The following is a 20,807-nucleotide window of genomic DNA, read 5'->3' on the forward strand; positions in this document are numbered from 1 at the left end:
TACGGCCCAGTATTAAAATATTCCTCATATGTGAAGGGTGACCTTGATCTGTGACCTTTCCCAAACATTTTTAAAGCAGGGCACGACCAAGAGAAGATACAAAACTAAGGCTCCTAAAGCAGCCATTCTTTCTGAGGATGTGTAATGACAAAGAATTTAATGAATGTGACCTTTGACTTCATAACATATGCCCAAATTTCCAGGGTGAGGTAAAAGGTAGTATACCGTATTTGACGTAAGAAACGCCCCGCTCTAATAAGTGCCCACAGCGATATTTGCTAATATATTGGCAAGTGAACAATCCCAATTAGCATCCCTTCCGATTGATCAATGTACACAAGACTTATTTCTTTGTGTATAATACGCACTCTTGTGTTATATGCACCCTTAATTATGGGCAATTAAATTCTGGAAAAATATATCTGTCGTATATAAACAGTTCAGACCGTCAGCATAAACCAGGAAATTTATCTTTCAACTGTTTTTTTCCACCAAAATAATATTCGAATAAGAGCCCCCTATTTCTAATTTTGAGAGCGCCCTGTGCGCTTATTACGTCGAATATGGTATCCTCTTATGTCCATTGGGGGACCTAGGATGGCCAAGTCATCTAAGGTGCTAGAATTTACTGTGGTATGCCTAAAACCTACGATCGTGGGTTTCAATCCTGGGTCGCCCTGATAATGTGTCTTAGTTTGCCAGCACTCTGGCTCTCACTTTTTGTGCAGTCAAATTCTGACGAGACCCTGACAACAGTCCAAAGAGAGAGTTAAGTTCTAGTCACACTTTATTCTGTCCAGGAGCCCAATATATTACGCTGAAAACCATTCAAAATGTTGCCGATAGATGAGTTCAGGCAGGAAGAGTCAAGAGTGTTTGTCACAGACTGCTAAAGCAATCCCATTTCATATTCTGTTGAATGAAAACCTTTAATAACAAAGAGAAGTGATATGTGTGATATTTATTAAATAACTAGTGATTAAGGTTGGAAGGTTTCCTTCCCATATATTGACACATTACATTACATGACAGCAGGATATTTTCATATTGGACGGAGAAAGCAATAATAAAACACAACAAGCATAACACTGTACACTTCACTGCAGTGGCAGCATGTGCTAATAAACCTGAACATGTACACGGGTACCTGCAGCTTTGATTGAACTGCATGTAGACACACACTTTTTACAATGAACAAGAAATCCCAGTATCATTGGCAGGAGTGCCAGATCTTGTGGATCCTCCTCCTCCCTTGAAATACTCCTACATGAGTATATCGGTATGACAGACCAAAGTAATTTCATATTTTATGCAACATACTACAGAGTTTGAGGGTTAAATCCCTAAGAAATCATAACAGCGAACAACAAGGGCAAAAGTGAGCGTGGCTCACTAATACCCCCGACCCGCCTAGTGTGTCAGTAGTTTCAAATTAAATAATTGATAGGGTTAGGGTTTGAAAAATTCCTGAAAAAAATGGAAAATTAATAAAAACATTTTTTTTCTTTTGACTGCACCCCTCCATATGACACAGATTACATGTACTAAGTTTGAGATGAATCCACTGAATAGTTTAAGAGAAATCGCGCGGACAAAGTTTTCGGGACGGACGGAACCTTGGTATAAATATATACCTCCGACCTTTTAGGTCGGGGGCATAATTATTACAAACTTTAGGGCAGGGTTATCTCTTAAACAAAGATATGCAACCACTTTGTCTGACATGTCTGGCCCAGTCTTCAAAACCAGCAATAGTATTGAATCAAGTTGAAATTGTGGTCATTAACAGGAATTGGTTTCTAAGTCACCTCAACACTTTCTGAAAGCTGTGGCATGACATAGGAGCAGATGGAAGAAACCTGCTACAGAATTATTGAGATTCAAAACTGATCACAGTTGATACACAGCATGAGCGATGTCACATTTGGCTGCAAGTTGCAGCAAATATTGCAGAAACATATACTTTCAATCTTGTCATGAAGGTATGAATGTACTTGCAGAATATTGTTTGAATTAAAGTAATACCTACTGTTTGTCTTCAATTTTAAACAAAAAATGTCAAAAAATTGTTAACTTAGTTTTCTCAATGAAACAATGGATTTTGCATCATATATATATCACATATATAACAATATCATGTCACTTAAACTGTACATAGTAGGATTTTGACCATGGCCATGGCCTTGACCTTGACCTAGACCTTGACATGACAGAGAGGGCAAGTGGACTTCTGGCTGATCTCCGTCTGTATGGCTCTGTGTTTGCAGCTGCTACACAGCCAGTACTCGTACTCCATGATAGGTCGACCTGTCACAATGCAGGTGGGGAACTTGGTGTCACAGCTCGGACAGGAGGTCGACCTGACAAGATAAATATATTGACTTACAAATATAAACTTCTTTTTCTTTCAAATTATATAATATGATATCAAAGACAAATCTGGTTCCTTTAACTGAAATACTCCATCTGTTGAGAGATCAGTGATGTATCTGTTAAATATGTCCATAAGAAGATTGGAGAGTTTCCAAATCTGACAAAGCACAAGGTAGTACAAGCTAGTCTACAAGGTGCCTTCTTGCACACAAGAATTGACATTTCAAATTTGAAGAAAACTTAATTACCAGTGTGAAAAAATTGGAAACAGTTTTTATTTGACTTACACCAAAAATTTTTGTTTTTATTGCTGTTTTGGACCATGTGAGATGTTTTTATATACAGCTTATTTATTACTAGGGGTTGTAGATTGCGATGCATACATTTGGTGAAACTTGATTAGGCTATTTGTTTCTCCTGAAACTTGAAAAAACCCAGCCCTTTTCATGCATATTAGCCATAATTCTGCACTGAATTCTGCAAGTCAGATGAATACTTACAAGGTGACAAGGACCTGTTAAACAGTTGAACCCAACTTACCAGTCCGGGATCTGGGAGGCACAACTGTTACACTCTATGCGATTGACTCTGTTGTCTTTGGGGGAATGTCTGGAATACAATGGAAACCAGAGTTGAAACGATACAGCAAGATCATGATATGATATGTATCAAGATACACATATTTTTTTTCAGTCTTCCTTATATTGGGTTAGGTATATTTGCATAGGTATCATAGAGCTAGTTTTACCAAACACCAATTGTATATACTCTTGTTGATAAATCCATGAACTCTTGTATACAGTCTAACTTACTTTGTGAATATCTCCAGCGCAAGCTCCTCATACGGCTGTCTTTGTTCTGGGGAGAGGACATCGATGGACTCCAGCTTGATGAAGGCCTTGGAGCATGTCCCAAACGCCTTGTTAGCACATGCACACAGAGCTGGAAAACATGGGGAGAAGGTGTCAAACTGACAACTAGCACATACATTTGATCCATACCTTTTATTCATGACATCAGTATTGCTATCACGCTACTCCATTCCTGAAGGATTGTGACGACAGAGAAAATTACAGAATTCTTGTCAGTATGATGGTATTGTTTTGCAGAACAAGCACATAGTTTGACTTTCTTACATTATCAATACAACAATACACTTATATATATATTTATCAGATGTTGTGTTCTAATCTGCACAACAATAATAACTGCTTAGTTGAAATGGATGTTGGTGATTTTAAGTGATTCACTGATCTTCTAAATGAATATAATTGTCTTGACAGTGACAAGACTCACCCAACAAAGAGTAGATGTCTACAGGATTTATGATGTCCTCATACTCTCTGAGGTGTAGGGCTGTCCTCATAGCAGCATCAACATAGCCTACAGCATACACAGTCATAGATTACCCATCTACATAGCCTACAGCATACAGTCATAGATTACTCATCCACACAGCCTACAGCATACACAGTCATAGATTACCCATCTACATAGCCTACAGCATACAGTCATAGATTACTCATCCACACAGCCTACAGCATACAGTCATAGATTACCCATCTACATAGCCTACAGCATACACAGTCATAGATTACTCATCCACATAGCCTACAGCATACACAGTCATGGATTACTCATCCACACAGCCTACAGCATACAGTCATAGATTACCCATCTACATAGCCTACAGCATACACAGTCATAGATTACTCATCCACATAGCCTACAGCATATACAGTAATAGATTACTCATCCACACAGCCTACAGCATACAGTCATAGATTACCCATCTACATAGCCTACAGCATACACAGTCATAGATTACTCATCCACATAGCCTACAGCATACACAGTCATAGATTACTCATCCACATAGCCTACAGCATACACAGTCATAGATTACTCATCTACATAGCCTACAGCATACACAGTCATAGATTACCCATCTACATAGCCTACAGCATACACAGTCATAGATTACTCATCCACATAGCCTACAGCATACACAGTCATAGATTACTCATCTACATAGCCTACAGCATACACAGTCATAGATTACTCATCCACATAGCCTACAGCATACACAGTCATAGATTACTCATCCACATAGCCTACAGCATACAGTCATAGATTACTCATCTACATAGCCTACAGCATACACAGTCATAGATTACTCATCCACATAGCCTACAGCATACACAGTCATAGATTACTCATCCACATAGCTTACAGCATACACAGTCATAGATTACTCATCTACAAAGCCTACAGCATACACAGTCATAGATTACTCATCTACAAAGCCTACAGCATACAGTCATAGATTACTCATCCACATAGCCTACAGCATACAGTCATAGATTACTCATCCACATAGCTTACAGCATACACAGTCATAGATTACTCATCTACAAAGCCTACAGCATACAGTCATAGATTACTCATCTACATAGCCTACAGCCAACACAGTCATACATTACTCATCCACATAGCCTACAGCATACACAGTCATAGATTACTCATCTACATAGCCTACAGCATACAGTCATAGATTACTCATCTACATAGCCTACAGCATACAGTCATAGATTACTCATCCACATAGCCTACAGCATACAGTCATAGATTACCCATCCACACAGCCTACAGCATACACAGTCATAGATTACTCATCTACATAGCCTACAGCATACACAGTCATACATTACTCATCCACATAGCCTACAGCATACAGTCATAGATTACTCACCCACATAGCCTACAGCATACACAGTCATAGATTACCCATCCACATAGCCTACAGCATACAGTCATAGATTACTCATCTACATAGCCTACAGCATACAGTCATAGATTACTCATCGACATAGCCTACAGCATACAGTCAAAGATTACCTGTCCACATAGCCTACAGCATACAGTCAGAGATTACCCATCCACAAAGCCTACAGCACACAGTCATAGATTACCCATCCACACAGCCTACAGCATACAGTCAGAGATTACCCATCCACATAGCCTACAGCATACAGTCATAGATTACACATCCACACAGCCTACAGCATACAGTCATAGATTACTCATCCACATAGCCTACAGCACACAGTCATAGATTACTCATCCACACAGCCTACAGCATACATTCATAGATTACTCATCCACATAGCCTACAGCATACACAGTCATAGATTACCCATCTACATAGCCTACAGCATACAGTCATAGATTACTCATCTACATAGCCTACAGCATACAGTCATAGATTACACATCCACACAGCCTACAGCATACAGTCATAGATTACTCATCCACATAGCCTACAGCACACAGTCATAGATTACTCATCCACACAGCCTACAGCATACATTCATAGATTACTCATCCACATAGCCTACAGCATACAGTCATAGATTACTCATCCACACAGCCTACAGCATACATTCATAGATTACTCATCCACATAGCGTAGAACATACACACTCATAGTATTACTCATAGTATCATACATCATATACAATCATAGATATTCAAGATGTAAACAATATTTTCTTCATTATTACTGCATTACTGCATCTTCCTTGAAAATAATTGTTAGACAATTTGAGAAAGAAAAGAAAGAAACTAAACAATACCCCATTTCTTCATTCAACAAAACTGATATAGACATAACTGATGACTGACAGTGTTATTTGAATATGGTTGAAAATAACAATAGTTAAAAATATTAACCCTAAACATTCTCATTAAAACCAATAGATAGGTAAATATTTCACAATAATGGTACAGTCTACAGTATCTACCCAATTGTATCTGTGGTTTATCAGTTCCACATCCTACCTTCATGCAGCTGCCTCTGCGCCATGATGTAGAAGTGGTAGGCCTCGGCACCGCGCCAGGCACTGTCTATCAGCTTGGTGTCCGACATGGCTGCCGAGTCTTCTTCCAGGAAGCCAGCCAGAGCAGAGGTGGCCTAAAATATATTTACATACAGGGAATGTTTTCTCTGGACTTACAAATTCATATTCAAAGTGTTCAAATTTAAAGGGTGTCCTGTGGTCCCTGCTATAGTATCTATGACCCTCTAAATCCTCAACTTTATTAATTTTTTTTAAAACCTTTGCAATCAGCATATTTCAGGTATATAATTGTGCCTGTAAATAACTGAGTCTGGGCTAGACCTCTGGTTTATCTTGTTAAGACTTAATTATTTACTAGTTGCAAATATATAGCTGGTTTATTGTGCTGAGTGTGGTGTTTCAAACAACTTTCACTCACTCATCTTAATGTGGCTTTCTGAAATAACGTCTTCATTGCCTTAGGTCAATAATGCCAGTGCAATTTCCAAACAAACTACTGACAATTCATTAATGTAGCCCTGTCTACAAAAGGCACTCCTGTTTTCAAGGTATCACATAAGTCTGACAAGTACACAAGCACGGCACTATAACATACAGTGTTTTCCTAAAGGAAGGATTATCAATCTATTAGCTGCTCATCTAAACAGTTTCGGAATAAACTTGTCTTGCACATCACTTGACACATACCTCTACAGCTTTCTTGCCGGCATTCTTGCCTTTATTCCTGGACGTGAGTTTCATCATCTCGTGGTACTGCTCAATGAGCAGGCCTCCCAGAACATACAGCTTCTTCAGGTACAGAGGCTTGCTGCCCTGCTTCATCTGGTCGTCCGCTATCTGAGTAGGACCAACAACATATTTGTGCTTCGTGGAAGTGAGTGCCGCAGGGCAGACCCAGAGATGCCAACCCCACATTAAGGCAATTAGGAATATCTGGCATAATTGGGATCTAATGACAATTTTCAAAACATTTAGTTATCACATCAGTATGATTGACTGTATGATATCTATTAATGCATTGCATTGTATCAACAAACACCTCAGAACATGTTAACCTCCCCATCACTAGCTAAAACAAGTGATTATGAAGTGGTTGTATGTGTGACAATGACTGTAGTGAGGTCAATAATTGCTTGTTTGTTGTTTTACGCTGCACTCAGCAATATTCCAGCTATATGATGGAGGTCTGTAAATAATTGAGTCTGGACCAGACAATCCAGTGATTGACATCATGAGCATCAATCCACGCAATTGGGATATGATGACATGCATCATCAACCAAGTCAGCAAGCAGGACCACCCAATCCCATTAGTCACCTCTTACGACAAGCATAGTCACCTTTTCGGCAAGCATGGGTTGGTGAAGACCTATTTTAACCTGGATCTTCACCCGTCAGGTCATGGTCTAAATTACTGCCAATATATTTATATCATCAAATATGTCATAAGTGGAATTTGGTTCCAAATATTGTAATGATTCCACCACACTTGTAATGGTTGGCATCTCTGAAGACCAAGCAACAAATGCTGCATGAAACATTCTGTTACCGGGGTACATCCAAGACCAGCAAAAATCAGAATACCAATGACAAATTATGTTACATTTGAATACCAACATCAAACGTCCGTTCCTTCCAAGACAAGTTACAGTGAAAGCTCTGCTTTCAACTCAATCATTGTCCCCAAACTGTGCATTTAAACTTTCATAGACCATGTAGACCACCCACTCACCTTAAAGAGAAGTTTGGCAGCATCGAAGTAGTGTCCAGCTTTGCGGTACAACTCAATAGCATTGATGATCTTGTTCTTCTCTAGAAGGTGGCTGGCATACTTGGCCAGGAGAGAGTCAATCTCCCTCACGTTATGACTCTTGGCCAACTCAATAGCTGTGTTCCACTGGTTCAGATGGACACAGCTGTCAATGGCTGCCTTCACTCTGTTACACTGTAATCAGAATAAATACCCTACTTACTTGTCTGTGTTTGATGGGGAGACATGTCAAGCACTAAACTGGGTAGGAGGATCAGAAAAGCCTGCAGTGTTGCATGTCTTCTTACAGTGAGGGGATCCCATACTTCAAATGGCTGAACAAGGACAATTACCATCACGCATGTTTATATGTATTCAAAGAGATTACGAAGCCAAGATTAATTAACAGGACATTTATTAATCAGGATAATTTCAGAAGGAACAGTACAGAAAGAACCACTTGCTGTAATGGTGCCATCTTCCCGAGACAAGAGAGCTAACGGACTGTAAAAGTCCAGTTTCCACCCTAACCGAGCTCGGATAGAATTTCTGGCCTCTATCGTAGCACCACCAGTGGCTATTATGAATTATGTCTCTTCTATGTCCCTCCTATTGACCAATCAAATTCAACCTCTCATATCACTTGCTTTTGCTTCAAACAAAATGGCAGCCCAGTCAAGACAAACTGATCGATAATCAAGATCTTTATTGTAATAAAACGTGTCTTACTTCGAGAAGTGCATCAAATCACGTGAGCACCTTGATTGAAAACATGAACAGATTTGTTGACACTAAAGAGACAGTACACATGCTTTGTAAGTCCTGCAGTCGACCGAAATCTGCACAGCAGTTTAGGAACCAGATGTCGATTTCCTTACGCAATTTTGATTGGACTATGCATAGATTCGTTAGTCCAGCCAAAATATAAGTCCATAATTCCAGCCCAGTTTGGCAAGGGTGGAAACCAGACTTTTATAGACAGTTAACTCCCTTGCCTCAGGAAGATGTAATGGTACAGTTAGGTAAGGTTTAGGATCAAAAACTGCTCCCACAGAGATAATCGTTACCATGACCCATGTATGTGATTACTAAGGATAACAACCTCTAATACAAGCGGTAGAAGGACTTTATTAAAACCATACATGAGTTCTGTTGTCAGGGATGAAGCAGTAGTGAACAAACTTAGTTCAAACCAAAATGTTTTCAATAATAACAACTCAGAATTATATACTCCTGCACTGGTGTTTACTGTAAGGAATGTGGAATATACACAGTACATTTATGTCTTATACCTTGTGTACAGGAGCACTTATAAAGATTACTTACAGATTGGTATAGACGATGATAAGAGGAGCTTGTTAGAGCAGGGTGCTAAGTATGGCAAACACGGTATACTATAATATACTTTTAGAATACTCATTTCTAAAATGTGCTTGGTGCTGTTTTAACTAAATATGGGGTCTTGTGTCATCTCTTCATCCTTAAGGGTGAGGAGTCCTCATGGTCCCCAGGAGAGCAAATAAGACTTCAACAAAAGTAAACATGTCTTACATAACCATGACTACCAGTGATTAAATACAACATGAGCTTACCCTTATGTAGGCTTCCACAGCTTGCTTGCACATCCCCACACTGACAAACATCCCTGCAATGTCCTGGCAACATAAAACACAAGTCATAGGTTATATTCATACTGTCTAATGAAAATATGTCTTGTTGAAGCAAAATGAAATGAAAACTTAATTATCTCTTTTTGTCTTCATGTATGTTAGGTAAATTGTGGGATATGAAGTGGGAGTTTACAACACATTCAACTATATTCCCGCTACATCATGGCAGACTTAAGTAATTAAGCTGTTGAAGGCATGGCCATTATAATATGAGCCATCAGGAGATGACATTCCCCCGGTCTGGTGCAACTCAGAAATGGATTTGGGCTACTTAAACCCCACTTTTGGTTCATTGCCGTTGGATACATTCAATTCAGACATGCTGATGCTATAGCCACCTGTTTTTTCGAAATGGGGGGATGATAAGTCACTCTACCAGCCAGGTTAAACCATGGCGACTGCCAAGTCCTCATAGCCGTGGTCTTTTACAATAAGCATGGGGTTCTTGGGTCCTGTTCTATCCCAATATTCTCATGGTGTGGAAAAGCAGATCTTGTAACAATCACTCTTAACAAAGAGAGTTTGTGAAACAAGTAATTTCTATTGAAGTGTTGTTGAACTGAAGGAGGAGACAAGTGCCTGACCACACACCGGTAACAGCTTGTGGTTCTCCGGCAAGGCCTGCACCATCTTCTCCAGCCCAGAGTAGTCCTCCAGCATGTAGTAACACTCCGACAGACGCTCCTGGTTGCGGCCCTGCACATAGTACGTCACTGCCTGCTGCCTGGAATCACACAACAGCAAATTGTCAGTATTTATACGTGTTACATTTCAGAAGCAAATGGTTTAAAAGATGTTGTAAAAAATTGTACAGAATAAACCTATAACACAGTAACAGAACATGTGATTCACGCAAATCCCGCCTCCTACCATTTCTGTCTGTCAGCATAGTAGTCCCCAATAGCATTCCAGGCCTCCTCCAGCTGCAGATCATCCCCTCCAGACCCGGTCTTCAGCAGCTGTACCACCCGGAACCAGTCACCCAGCTTCTTGCGCAGATTCACAGCCAGGTCCCTGTACAACACCAGTCGCAACTCCCATCAATATTCCTTACAATATGTCAACACCTGTCACAACTCCCATCAATATTCCTTACAATATGTCAACACCTGTCACAACTCCCATCAATATTCCTTACAATATGTCAACACCAGTCACAACTCCCATCAATATTCCTTACAATATGTCAACACCTGTCACAACTCCCATCAATATTCCTTACAATATGTCAACACCTGTCACAACTCCCATCAATATTCCTTACAATATGTCAACACCTGTCACAACTCCCATCAATATTCCTTACAATATGTCAACACCAGTCACAACTCCCATCAATATTCCTTACAATATGTCAACACCTGTCACAACTCCCATCAATATTCCCTACAATATGTCAACACCTGTCACAACTCCCATCAATATTCCTTACAATATGTCAACACCAGTCACAACTCCCATCAATATTCCTTACAATATGTCAACACCTGTCACAACTCCCATCAACATTCCTTACAATATGTCAACACCTGTCACAACTCCCATCAATATTCCCTACAATATGTCAACACCTGTCACAACTCCCATCAATATTCCTTACAATATGTCAACACCTGTCACAACTCCCATCAATAGTCCAAACAATATGTCAACACCTGTCACAACTCCCATCAATATTCCTTACAATATGTCAACAACTATCACAACTCCCATCAACATTCCTTACAATATATCAACACCTGTCACAACTCCCATCAATATTCCTTACAATATGTCAACAACTATCACAACTCCCATCTATATTCCTTACAATATGTCAACACCTGTCACAACTCCCATCTATATTCCTCACACACAACATGTGTGTCTTGGCCAAGGAAATATAGCTCACTGACTGGGATATAATGAATAAGTAATATTCCAGCCCTCATTGTCAGACAGGCACAGGAACTGGATGCTGAGTACCATATTGGATGTATTGAGCATCCTGCTCTAACAAGCAAATATGTCAAAACTTTAGTGTCTTATACAAGGTAAATCTCAAGGAGACAAAGTATGATCTTATAACTTTCAAAGCTGAAAAATGTTTAAAAATCAGGGTTCAAAATTAACATAAGTTGGTTAATTCGAGACCAGAAAAGCTTAGGAAGACCTTATGACACTGTGGACCACCACTGTTACCATTAGCTAGCTGGTACATCTGTAGCAGATATTTATTCCAGACAAGAGAAAAAAATTATACTCTTGAAAATTACTACCAGTTGATAATTCTGTATGAAGGAGGCAAAAATAACACCACAATAGCAAGTGAGTTCCAGTCTTTGATAGGCATTTAGAAGTTGAAGACATCAAACATTTATGGATAACAAATACTTTATTGTTTGTATAGTAAGCTGTGTGTCACTGTGTCAGCTATGTCAGCTTAATGTGTGATGAAAGCTGAAAGGGATGCAGGTCTTAGACATCCACCACTTTATTGAAACCCACAAGCATTGGTATGGTGCTGACGGACACCCATGCCCTCATATCAGAACAATAAAGATCCAACTAACTTTGTTGATAGGTTTATAACAAATGACTTTCACACAAACCTTCTGTCCATCTCGACATATATTTTCTCAGCTTCCTCAAAGCGGCGGAAGTAGGCAGCTACCTCAGCTTGCTTCATTGTCTCGTTCTAAAAAGAACACAATAGTCTGGTCACTTGATCAGTTTGCAATCTTGGCCACTTATTTTGGTCAAGTAAGATTAGTGTTGAGACCAAACCTACTGAAACAGATTCTTCAGGACCTAATCAGGCTGGGGAAAATGGGAACAGGTCAAAATGGCCACAGGCACCCAAGTTAAAATGGCCATGGGAAAAAGTCAAAATGGCCACAAACCAAAACTCAAAATGGACACATGAAAAAGTTTAAATATAAGGCTTAAAAGAAATAAAAGAATTGGTTCTCAGGCAATGGTTTTTTAAAATATAGTGCAGGCGGGCTGTGTGTTTTTTTGGGGGGTTGTTCAAATTAGTATGTAACCAATAAACAATTGTGTACAATCAACCTAGGAAAGGGCCTCCCTACATAAATGTATTCCTTGATAAGGAAAATACTGGAATACACTATTTGAGTACCGTTGGACTTGGAATATTTAAGGATTTTTGGTGTTTTTTTTATAAAATGGAAATAAAAACGAAACATGCGATGAACTCTAGGATGATGCGGGCGGTGCCTGAGAACCAAGACTATTATTTTTTTTAGCCTAAAGTACAGGGGTAGACAGCATTTGTCATATCCAAATAGTCCACAGCTCATTTCAGACTAGTGGTCTGTGCAAATTAACTAGATTTTAGGAGAAAATAACTTGTCTGTTTAGATCTTTACCTGTCTCGGATGTATAAATAAGAAGTATTCCGATTTGAGGAGTAACTTAAGGCCCATGCTATTTTGCCACCATACCACATCAGACCTGCACATTTGGCCATTTTGACTATAACCCAGCAGACACAAGTGTTCTGGATACATACTACTTTGTAATCTACTTCCAATCATGGCAATGACAGCACATGTAGTTATTTATTGAAACTTCAGTCTCCTATGGTGATGAAGAACTAGTTCAATAACAATATTCATATCAAGTCTGGACCAGACAAACCAGTGTGTGATAATCAGTCAATTGATGCCACACATACAGTCATGTCTGTACTGAATGTTGAACTTCACAGGAAGTCACAATGGTATATACTAGTCACACTCGGCAGCCATTGTGTCCACACAATGCCCAATTTTGCTGCCTTATTGTGAGTTTAACATACCCATTTATGTCCCAGATTGAACACAGGGCTGAACAGAGAACAGTTTCTCAAAGTCAGTAAATAAGTTATATCTGAGACACTTCGTGCTGAGAAAGTAGAAAATAGGTACCTGTAAGTTTCCCAGTCGCTTGACAAACTCGATGCCCTGGAAGTCCTTACACTTGACAAAGGCCGTCTCTGCCACCTTCAGATTGAGCTGCTCTAGAGAGCTCTCCGCCAACAGCCGCCTGGACAAAATAATTAGGGAATATTACCCCTAGTAGTGGGGAGAACGATGCATCGGTGGAAAGCATTTTTTTACTTCTTGATACAAGTATCGATCACAATCGCACTTAGTAAAAAGTATTGATTCTTACCTTAAATGTATTCTTAACACTAATTACTAGTGTAACTGAGTAGTGTAAGCGTAAATAGTAAATCGTTAGTGTGCCACGTATTTGTCCATCCTGTCTATTAAAAAGATGGCTTAGATGATAAGAGCACATGTGATACATATCGGATCATGAGCAAAGTATCGTGATACGTATCAGTTGGTGTATCGTACCAGCACTATTTACTCCCAGATTCAAACACAACGGTGCAATTATTTTTAGTAATTGTCACTGATCATTATATTTTGTGCTACATGCTGATTGGCTAGTTTACACTGTTCCATTGTTTTCCTTATTAGGAAACTGCCCATAGCAACAACATGTTGTCATCTCAAAACAACATCGTCTCAAATAATTAAAGATGATGGCATCCATCGTTGATGACATCACTTATGTTTTTATGTGACATCTTCTGAGCTTATGTTTCCAACTGTAATTAGGAAGTCCACATTTTTCTACATGTACTCAGAAAAAAGACAAAAGAATGATGTCCCCGCTACTCAGAATTACGGAGTATCTGTCCCTCATGAAACAATGTTCAAAGTTCCTTGCCAATACATTGGACTAACAAAATTACAAATTTCTAATTCCCTCAACAGATAGTCCATAATTCCTCACTATTTAAAGAGTGATCTTTGAGCTACGTAAAAGACGTTACTGATTATCTTTCCTTACTGATTAATTAACTTTCCAAAAGGCAGTGCCCTAAATAAATCTATCATTGCCAGACTGAACAATATATTAATATACTAGTAATTTGACAAATAGAATGCAGTTGGAGTGACCAAAGACAGGGTTGAGGTAGTTCGGTTTTAACGCAGCTTTGAACAGTATTCAGTGAAGTGATGTAGGTCTTTGATGTTCACCACTTAATGTTTACAGTGTGGTATTGGGCTAGCAAATGAAGATTCATTATCATTATCAAAAACACAATCATTGGATTCTGGCACACTTAAGGGACACAACTCTGCACAGAGGCACCTAGTTTAGATGGACAGAAGCTGCTACCTACCACAGCCTGGGATGAGGGTTGTCTTCTATAAACTGTTGCGCATCAGCTATACCCACTTTCTCCAGCAAGTCACGGGTGTCTCGGAGTGACTGCAATCAACATCATTCATACCTATTCACTGACTCATATCTTGAATCTTTGGATGAAAAAATCAACTGAATGTACCTTGGTGTACGATTTGCTTTGACTAGATACTCAAAGCTTGTGTACCATTGGTATTCAAAATGATTGCAAATTTTGTAACAAGTTCTTTGAGGATGGCAGCAGAAGTAAACTCTAGCCCTATTTGAGTGTGTTACCAAGGAATAGCAAAGTATGACAAAACTGAGCACTTAGGGACTGGTCATTTATCATAGGGGTGGTGGGTCAAAGGGAATAAGGAAGGATCCCTAAAAAATATAACAGTCTCTAGGAGAAGGTCATAAAATATTACACACATTTGGGGAGGGTCATGAGAAAAAGGACATCTTATAATAGAATATAGTTCTGTTGCACTTTTTCTTTTTGTCAGGGTCATTAAAGAAAGTACAAGGACATGGGGAGGGTCATTCCAAGATATGACAAGCATTAGGGGAGGTAATGTCAGTACATTAGTGCATCAAGACCCCTGACCCCCTTGTAATAAATGAACACTGAGATACCATGCCACAGTTTAACATGAATACCCCACGCAGACACAGTATACTGACTGAGCCGACCAGTCCTTGTTTTAGCCCCTTAATGCCAAGCGTGAGGCAGGGTAACAACAAGTACCATCTTTTAAAGTCTTTTGGTATGACGCAGCCAGGGATCGAAGCCCTGACTTTCCACTTTCCAGGCGGACGTTCTACCACAAGACCATGGAGGTGGTCCCAAAATATGTACCTGTTATTACTTTTCTAAAGGGAATCCTCATTGATAGTTTACTTGATTAAAAACAAATACACAGATTTGTGGGCAGTGATTACGGAAGAGCTTGGTATGTCGTTTTATGATTTGTAGCCAATTGAAGACACAGAAATTTGCTGAATATCCTACAGTGCAAACTTTTCTAACAGATCAATCTGTAGCCCCTAGTGGTTCCACATAAAGAAATAGATATCAAATGCCAAACAAATGAGTTAGCCACAGCTACCTGCCCACAGTGCTAGCCAACATAGTCTAACTAACTTTCTTCAGTGTGTCCACAAGTGAAGTAAGACGAGTTCTATGGATGAACAACTTCTTTATTACAATTAGAGCGACGTTTCGATGTACATCCTAACACCTTTATCAAGCAAGTGGTGCTTGCTTGATGAAGGTGTTAGGATCTTCACCGAAATGTCGCTCTAATTGTAATAAAGAAGTTGTTCATCCATAGAACTCGTCTTATTTCATCACACCAACTTCTAAATGCCACTGAAAGATGTCCACAAGTGACTTTGTACCTTGATCTCCATCTCCACCATCTCCTCCTTGGTGGGGTTCTCTGGGTCCTTCATGATCTCATCCAGCAGCACGGACTTGATCTGGAGGTCATTGAACTGGCAGATGTAGCCGCTGCAGAGGATCGGCTCCTGGAATCATCATCAACATCGTCACAAAAACATCATGTGGGTAAAGCTGTATTTCCTAGTGGTCTGCACTTTGCATGACAACTGAGTTATTTGTATTTAAGTGCATACATATTACCGGTACTAATGTTCTCAAGCCTTATCAATACCTTCATAAGCCATGGATATTCTAGATAAGAGTAGGTCCCTAGACTTGATTCATTGTGTCTAATCACACCCATTATGATGGAAACATCGCTGCACTTTAGAAATTTAGGGAGATATGTAAATGTGCATATTTTTTTTCCATTCACAATACAATAAGCCCATTAACATGTTTTCTTACAGATGAATGTTTATCCAAATGTGGTTTAAATATTTCAAAATGATAAATACTTATAATTATACTATGATAGAAAACTTAAAATGGTGAGTGATTTCCCTTTTGGCCTCTATAGTAAAAATGGGAATTTGGCAGGGTAGTTATTAAGAGTGCCTAGTGCATAAGAATTCAGACTAACCCTTCCTTTTTTCAATTGGAAAGTTTGAGTTAATCATCAAGATTTATAAATACCTATCTCAGAAAAGTTATATGCTCTGAGTAGAGACCTGGGCCCACTTGCACAACTCCTATACTTTAACATAGGCTTACAATAGTTGTAGCGCTAAGATCGCTTTGTGCAAGTGGGACCAGCAGACATCCAAAAATGTTAAAACTTCCCAAACATCAACCCCACGGACCAGGTCTCAGGCAGCAGGGAACTCACTTCTGGGTCCAGATTCCTGAAGATGTACATCCTTGTCTTCTCCATCATAGAAAACAGCTCGGAGTTGTCCTGGATATGACATGATGTTAGAGTATATCTTACATAAGACACATTGATTTGTTTAATAGATAACCAAACATAATTGAGTACCTAAATATTTAATAAAAAAAAGGCTTATCTCAAACCAAAGTCCTCCATCCCTCAAATGGTTGCTCCCAAAAAATGCAAAAATGAAAAAAAAATAATCCTAAAATGATTGATGGCCTATTGTAGTATTCCTTAAGTAATATTGGAAATGGAATTGAATTGATTCAAATGCTATCCTAGCTATACCTCAAGGACAGCAATCTGGAATTGTGAAGTATAATCACTGTAACTTAACTACTGTGGACCACTGTAACAAAGACCTCACCTCAGCCCATCGCATGTCCCACACATCCTTTCTCTCAAATTTGAGATGCTCCCCAACAACTTCCCGCCCATCTTCATCCGTCACCCGTGTGTCTGGGTCAAAGAAGGTCAGCACACCAGCAATATCGATGATGGCGAGCCGGCTACAGAAACACAGGGAATAACTCTCAACATCACACACAAACTGGATATACATGTAGGTAGATATTTTGACAGTGTTATTTTCAGTAGTTAGGACATCTCAATTACCCAGGGTATTATACATGTATTTTCATCCTGTTAAGATAAATACTGTATTTGACATAATAAGCACCCAGGGCGCTCTCAAAATTAGAAATAGGGGGCTCTTATTAGAATATTATTTTGGTGAAAAACAACAGAGTTGAAAGATCATAAATTTCATGGTTTTGGCTGACAGCCTGAAATGTTTACATACAACAGGTATGTTTTTCCAGAATTTAATTTCCCGTGATTAAGGGTGCATATAACACACATATTATACGCGAATAAATAAGTCTTGTTTACATTGATCAATTGGAAGGGGTGCTAATTGGGATTGTTCACTAGCCAATATATTAGCAAATATTGCCATGGGCGCTTATTAGAGCGGGGCGCTTATTACGTCGAATACGGTACCCTGGACCCTTTCAACAACATAGCTTCTTTTTGGGTCGATTTGAAACAGGTGATTAAACAAATAGCTGTCCACTCAATTACACCATCAGTGAGAGAAGTTCTGTGCGAGGCTATTGACAGGAGACTGAGATGGTGATGCCACTTCCTGAACGAAGCTATGGTGTCATATGGGTCTGGCGTATTTATCACAATAGAATGAAGATATAATACACTAGGTAACTGAGGATGTATTTGGGGCTGAAAGAAAAGAAAAACATTTATTGTCATAAAATCTGTTGGTTAATGTCCTTGTTGTTCTGGTACATTTAAAGTAGTTTAGAGAGTACAGTAGAATTGATCCCTGTAACCTTCCAGACAGGCCCATAAGCAACTAAAATGGGTGGTCAGACAGGAGTATTTACAGGCTGCTGTGAGTGAGTGAGTGAGTGAGTGAGTTGGGTTTAACGCCGCTTTTAACAGTATTCCAGTTATATCACGGCGTGTCACCTTAATGTGGGAGGAAAGCCCGAAGTGATGCAGGTCTCAGACGTTTACCACTTCGGTGAAACCCACGAGCATGGGTATGGTGCTGACAAACCTAGAAACATAATTGGGGCGAACGGGGATTCGAACCCACAATCATAGGTTTCTGGCGCGCCCAAGGGACACAACTCTGCACAGCGAATCGCGGCGCCTTAGACGACTCAGCCACCCGTGCCCCCTACAGGCTGCTGCTAATCTAGTCTACACCAGACAAACCAGTGATTTATATTATAAGCAATGATCCATATGGCATATGATCAACCAAATGAGCAAATCTGACCATTCGATACATAAAGTCAGTATAGGACCTATTCCAAACCAGAAGTCCCATGAGGTATGTTTGTTTGTTTGTTTGTTTGTTTGTTTGTTTGTTCCCCATGAGGTATGACATGAGTCTACTAACCTGGAGGTGCAGTTGAGAGCCAGCTGGTGAGGTCGGCAGTTCAAGGCGTACTTGTGTGTGAGAGCCAGCATGGGCATGGAGTAGCGGTTCAGGGTCCCGGACTCCCTCCCCTGGCAAGACAATGTTCAAGATGATAAACCTGCTGCTGCATCACACACTATTCACAATCAATATTGAAATTGTAACACATCTTTAAAAGTGTGGCAGTGACAGATGTATTTCTTGTATATGACATGTAAAGTTCATTATTATCTTAGTCTTAGGGCTTTAGTGGGCGTACTATAAGTCATGTAGCTAAATAACTGCTTTCTCAGTCACAGTTAGAGTCACCAAATTTTAACACATAGCCTTGCTAATTTTAACACTATTAGTACCGCCTTATACCAAGCATGCTTACTGCATGAATATCTTACTTATTCAGACCTTGGTCACTGCTTTCAGCTCACAACTTTGAAGTCAATAGGTTGGTTGGTTGGTTTGTTGTTTTACGCCGCACTCAGCAATATTCCAGCTATATGACGGCGGTCTGTAAAATAAGCGAGTCTGGACCAGACAATCCAGTGATTGATATCATGAGCATCGATCCATGTAATTGGGATCGATGACCTGCATCAACCATGTCAGCGAGCCTGACCACCCGATCCCGTTAGTAGCCTTTTACAACAAGCATAGTCTCCTTTTATGGCAAGCATGGGTTGCTGAAGACCTATTCTACCCCGCATCTTCACGGGTCAGAAGAAGTCAATAGGATATCATACACATCTAAGTTTGGATTTTGGCCCATATTCCAAGACGTAGCTAGTGATCTAGCAACTGGTGTAGGAGTGTCCCCAGGTCAGGGACGAACTTAGGTCCACACTCCAGTGCACCGTTGCACAAAGCAGTTGTTGTAAGTCTATGATAAAGTGTAGGAGTTAGGACTGTCTTAGCACTAAGATCACTAGACGTAGCTAGTGATCTAGCAACTGGTGTAGGAGTGTCCCCAGGTCTGGGACGAACTTAGGTCCACACTCCAGTGCCCCTTTGCACAAAGCAGTTGTTGTAAGTCTATGATAAAGTGTAGGAGTTAGGACTGTCTTAGCACTAAGATCACTAGACGTAGCTAGTGATCTAGCAACTGGTGTAGGAGTGCAATCCTGCTACATATGTATAAATTATTCCAAGCAATTAATTACTTAATTCAAATTCTTAATTACTGATAAAAATAATAAACTGTCATCATGGTTATACTTACAACAAACAGAGTTTTGTCCGAAGCAGATATACAGCAGATTGGATCCTCGGTACCCTGGAATATACACACAAAGTCACATCATTTCAAACAATGACGGTCCTCATCCAAACCTACATGAATCAAACCAGGTAAAGGTCTTATAAATGCTTGAAATATGTAATCACTTCTGCTTAATTATGTTGAAAATATAAACAATGAAAATATTAGTGGTGACATTCCCATAAACCATTTTGTTAAAAAACATAAACCAATAAATATGCATTGTTGGTAAGTTTAACTCAATTTTTCAAACACGCATGCATCATAAGGGTTGAAACATTTAAATGTCCTGGCAATTCATTTGAAAAAGTGTTGGTCCAAAACCCAAAACCACTGCTCTAAGGTTTAACTTAAGCCTTAGAAACATAACTAGTAATTAAAACCAACAGTCTTTAAACCATCTTATGTTTCATTCCATCAACGTCATGCAAGCAGCCAACAAGCAGT

The 20,807-nt window shown here is 39.5% G+C and overlaps 1 protein-coding gene across 2 annotated transcripts in view; it reads right to left on the bottom strand.

Annotated features, from left to right (window-relative positions):
- Positions 1-946: 946 nt before the first annotated feature.
- The window catches only part of LOC124146862 (WD repeat-containing protein 35-like), a 41,432-nt gene continuing 21,571 nt past the window's right edge, over positions 947-20,807 (bottom strand). For both annotated transcript variants that reach the window (XM_048390793.1, XM_048390736.1), the window contains 18 exons: positions 20,322-20,375; positions 19,088-19,197; positions 17,528-17,669; positions 17,116-17,184; positions 16,244-16,372; positions 14,838-14,926; positions 13,564-13,681; positions 12,244-12,329; positions 10,523-10,666; positions 10,244-10,376; positions 9,575-9,637; positions 7,965-8,177; positions 6,921-7,070; positions 6,214-6,346; positions 3,670-3,756; positions 3,186-3,315; positions 2,914-2,982; positions 947-2,360 (listed from right to left, as the gene is read on the bottom strand). In XM_048390793.1, coding sequence (XP_048246750.1) covers positions 2,195-2,360; positions 2,914-2,982; positions 3,186-3,315; positions 3,670-3,756; positions 6,214-6,346; positions 6,921-7,070; positions 7,965-8,177; positions 9,575-9,637; positions 10,244-10,376; positions 10,523-10,666; positions 12,244-12,329; positions 13,564-13,681; positions 14,838-14,926; positions 16,244-16,372; positions 17,116-17,184; positions 17,528-17,669; positions 19,088-19,197; positions 20,322-20,375 — 2,085 coding nt within the window. In that variant the 3' untranslated portion in view covers positions 947-2,194. The remainder of the gene's footprint in view (positions 2,361-2,913; positions 2,983-3,185; positions 3,316-3,669; positions 3,757-6,213; positions 6,347-6,920; positions 7,071-7,964; positions 8,178-9,574; positions 9,638-10,243; positions 10,377-10,522; positions 10,667-12,243; positions 12,330-13,563; positions 13,682-14,837; positions 14,927-16,243; positions 16,373-17,115; positions 17,185-17,527; positions 17,670-19,087; positions 19,198-20,321; positions 20,376-20,807) is intronic.

The sequence above is a fragment of the Haliotis rufescens genome, unplaced genomic scaffold (assembly GCF_023055435.1).
Source record: "Haliotis rufescens isolate VD_foot unplaced genomic scaffold, xgHalRufe1.0.p SCAF_1, whole genome shotgun sequence".
Classification (NCBI taxonomy): Eukaryota; Metazoa; Mollusca; class Gastropoda; order Lepetellida; family Haliotidae; genus Haliotis; species Haliotis rufescens.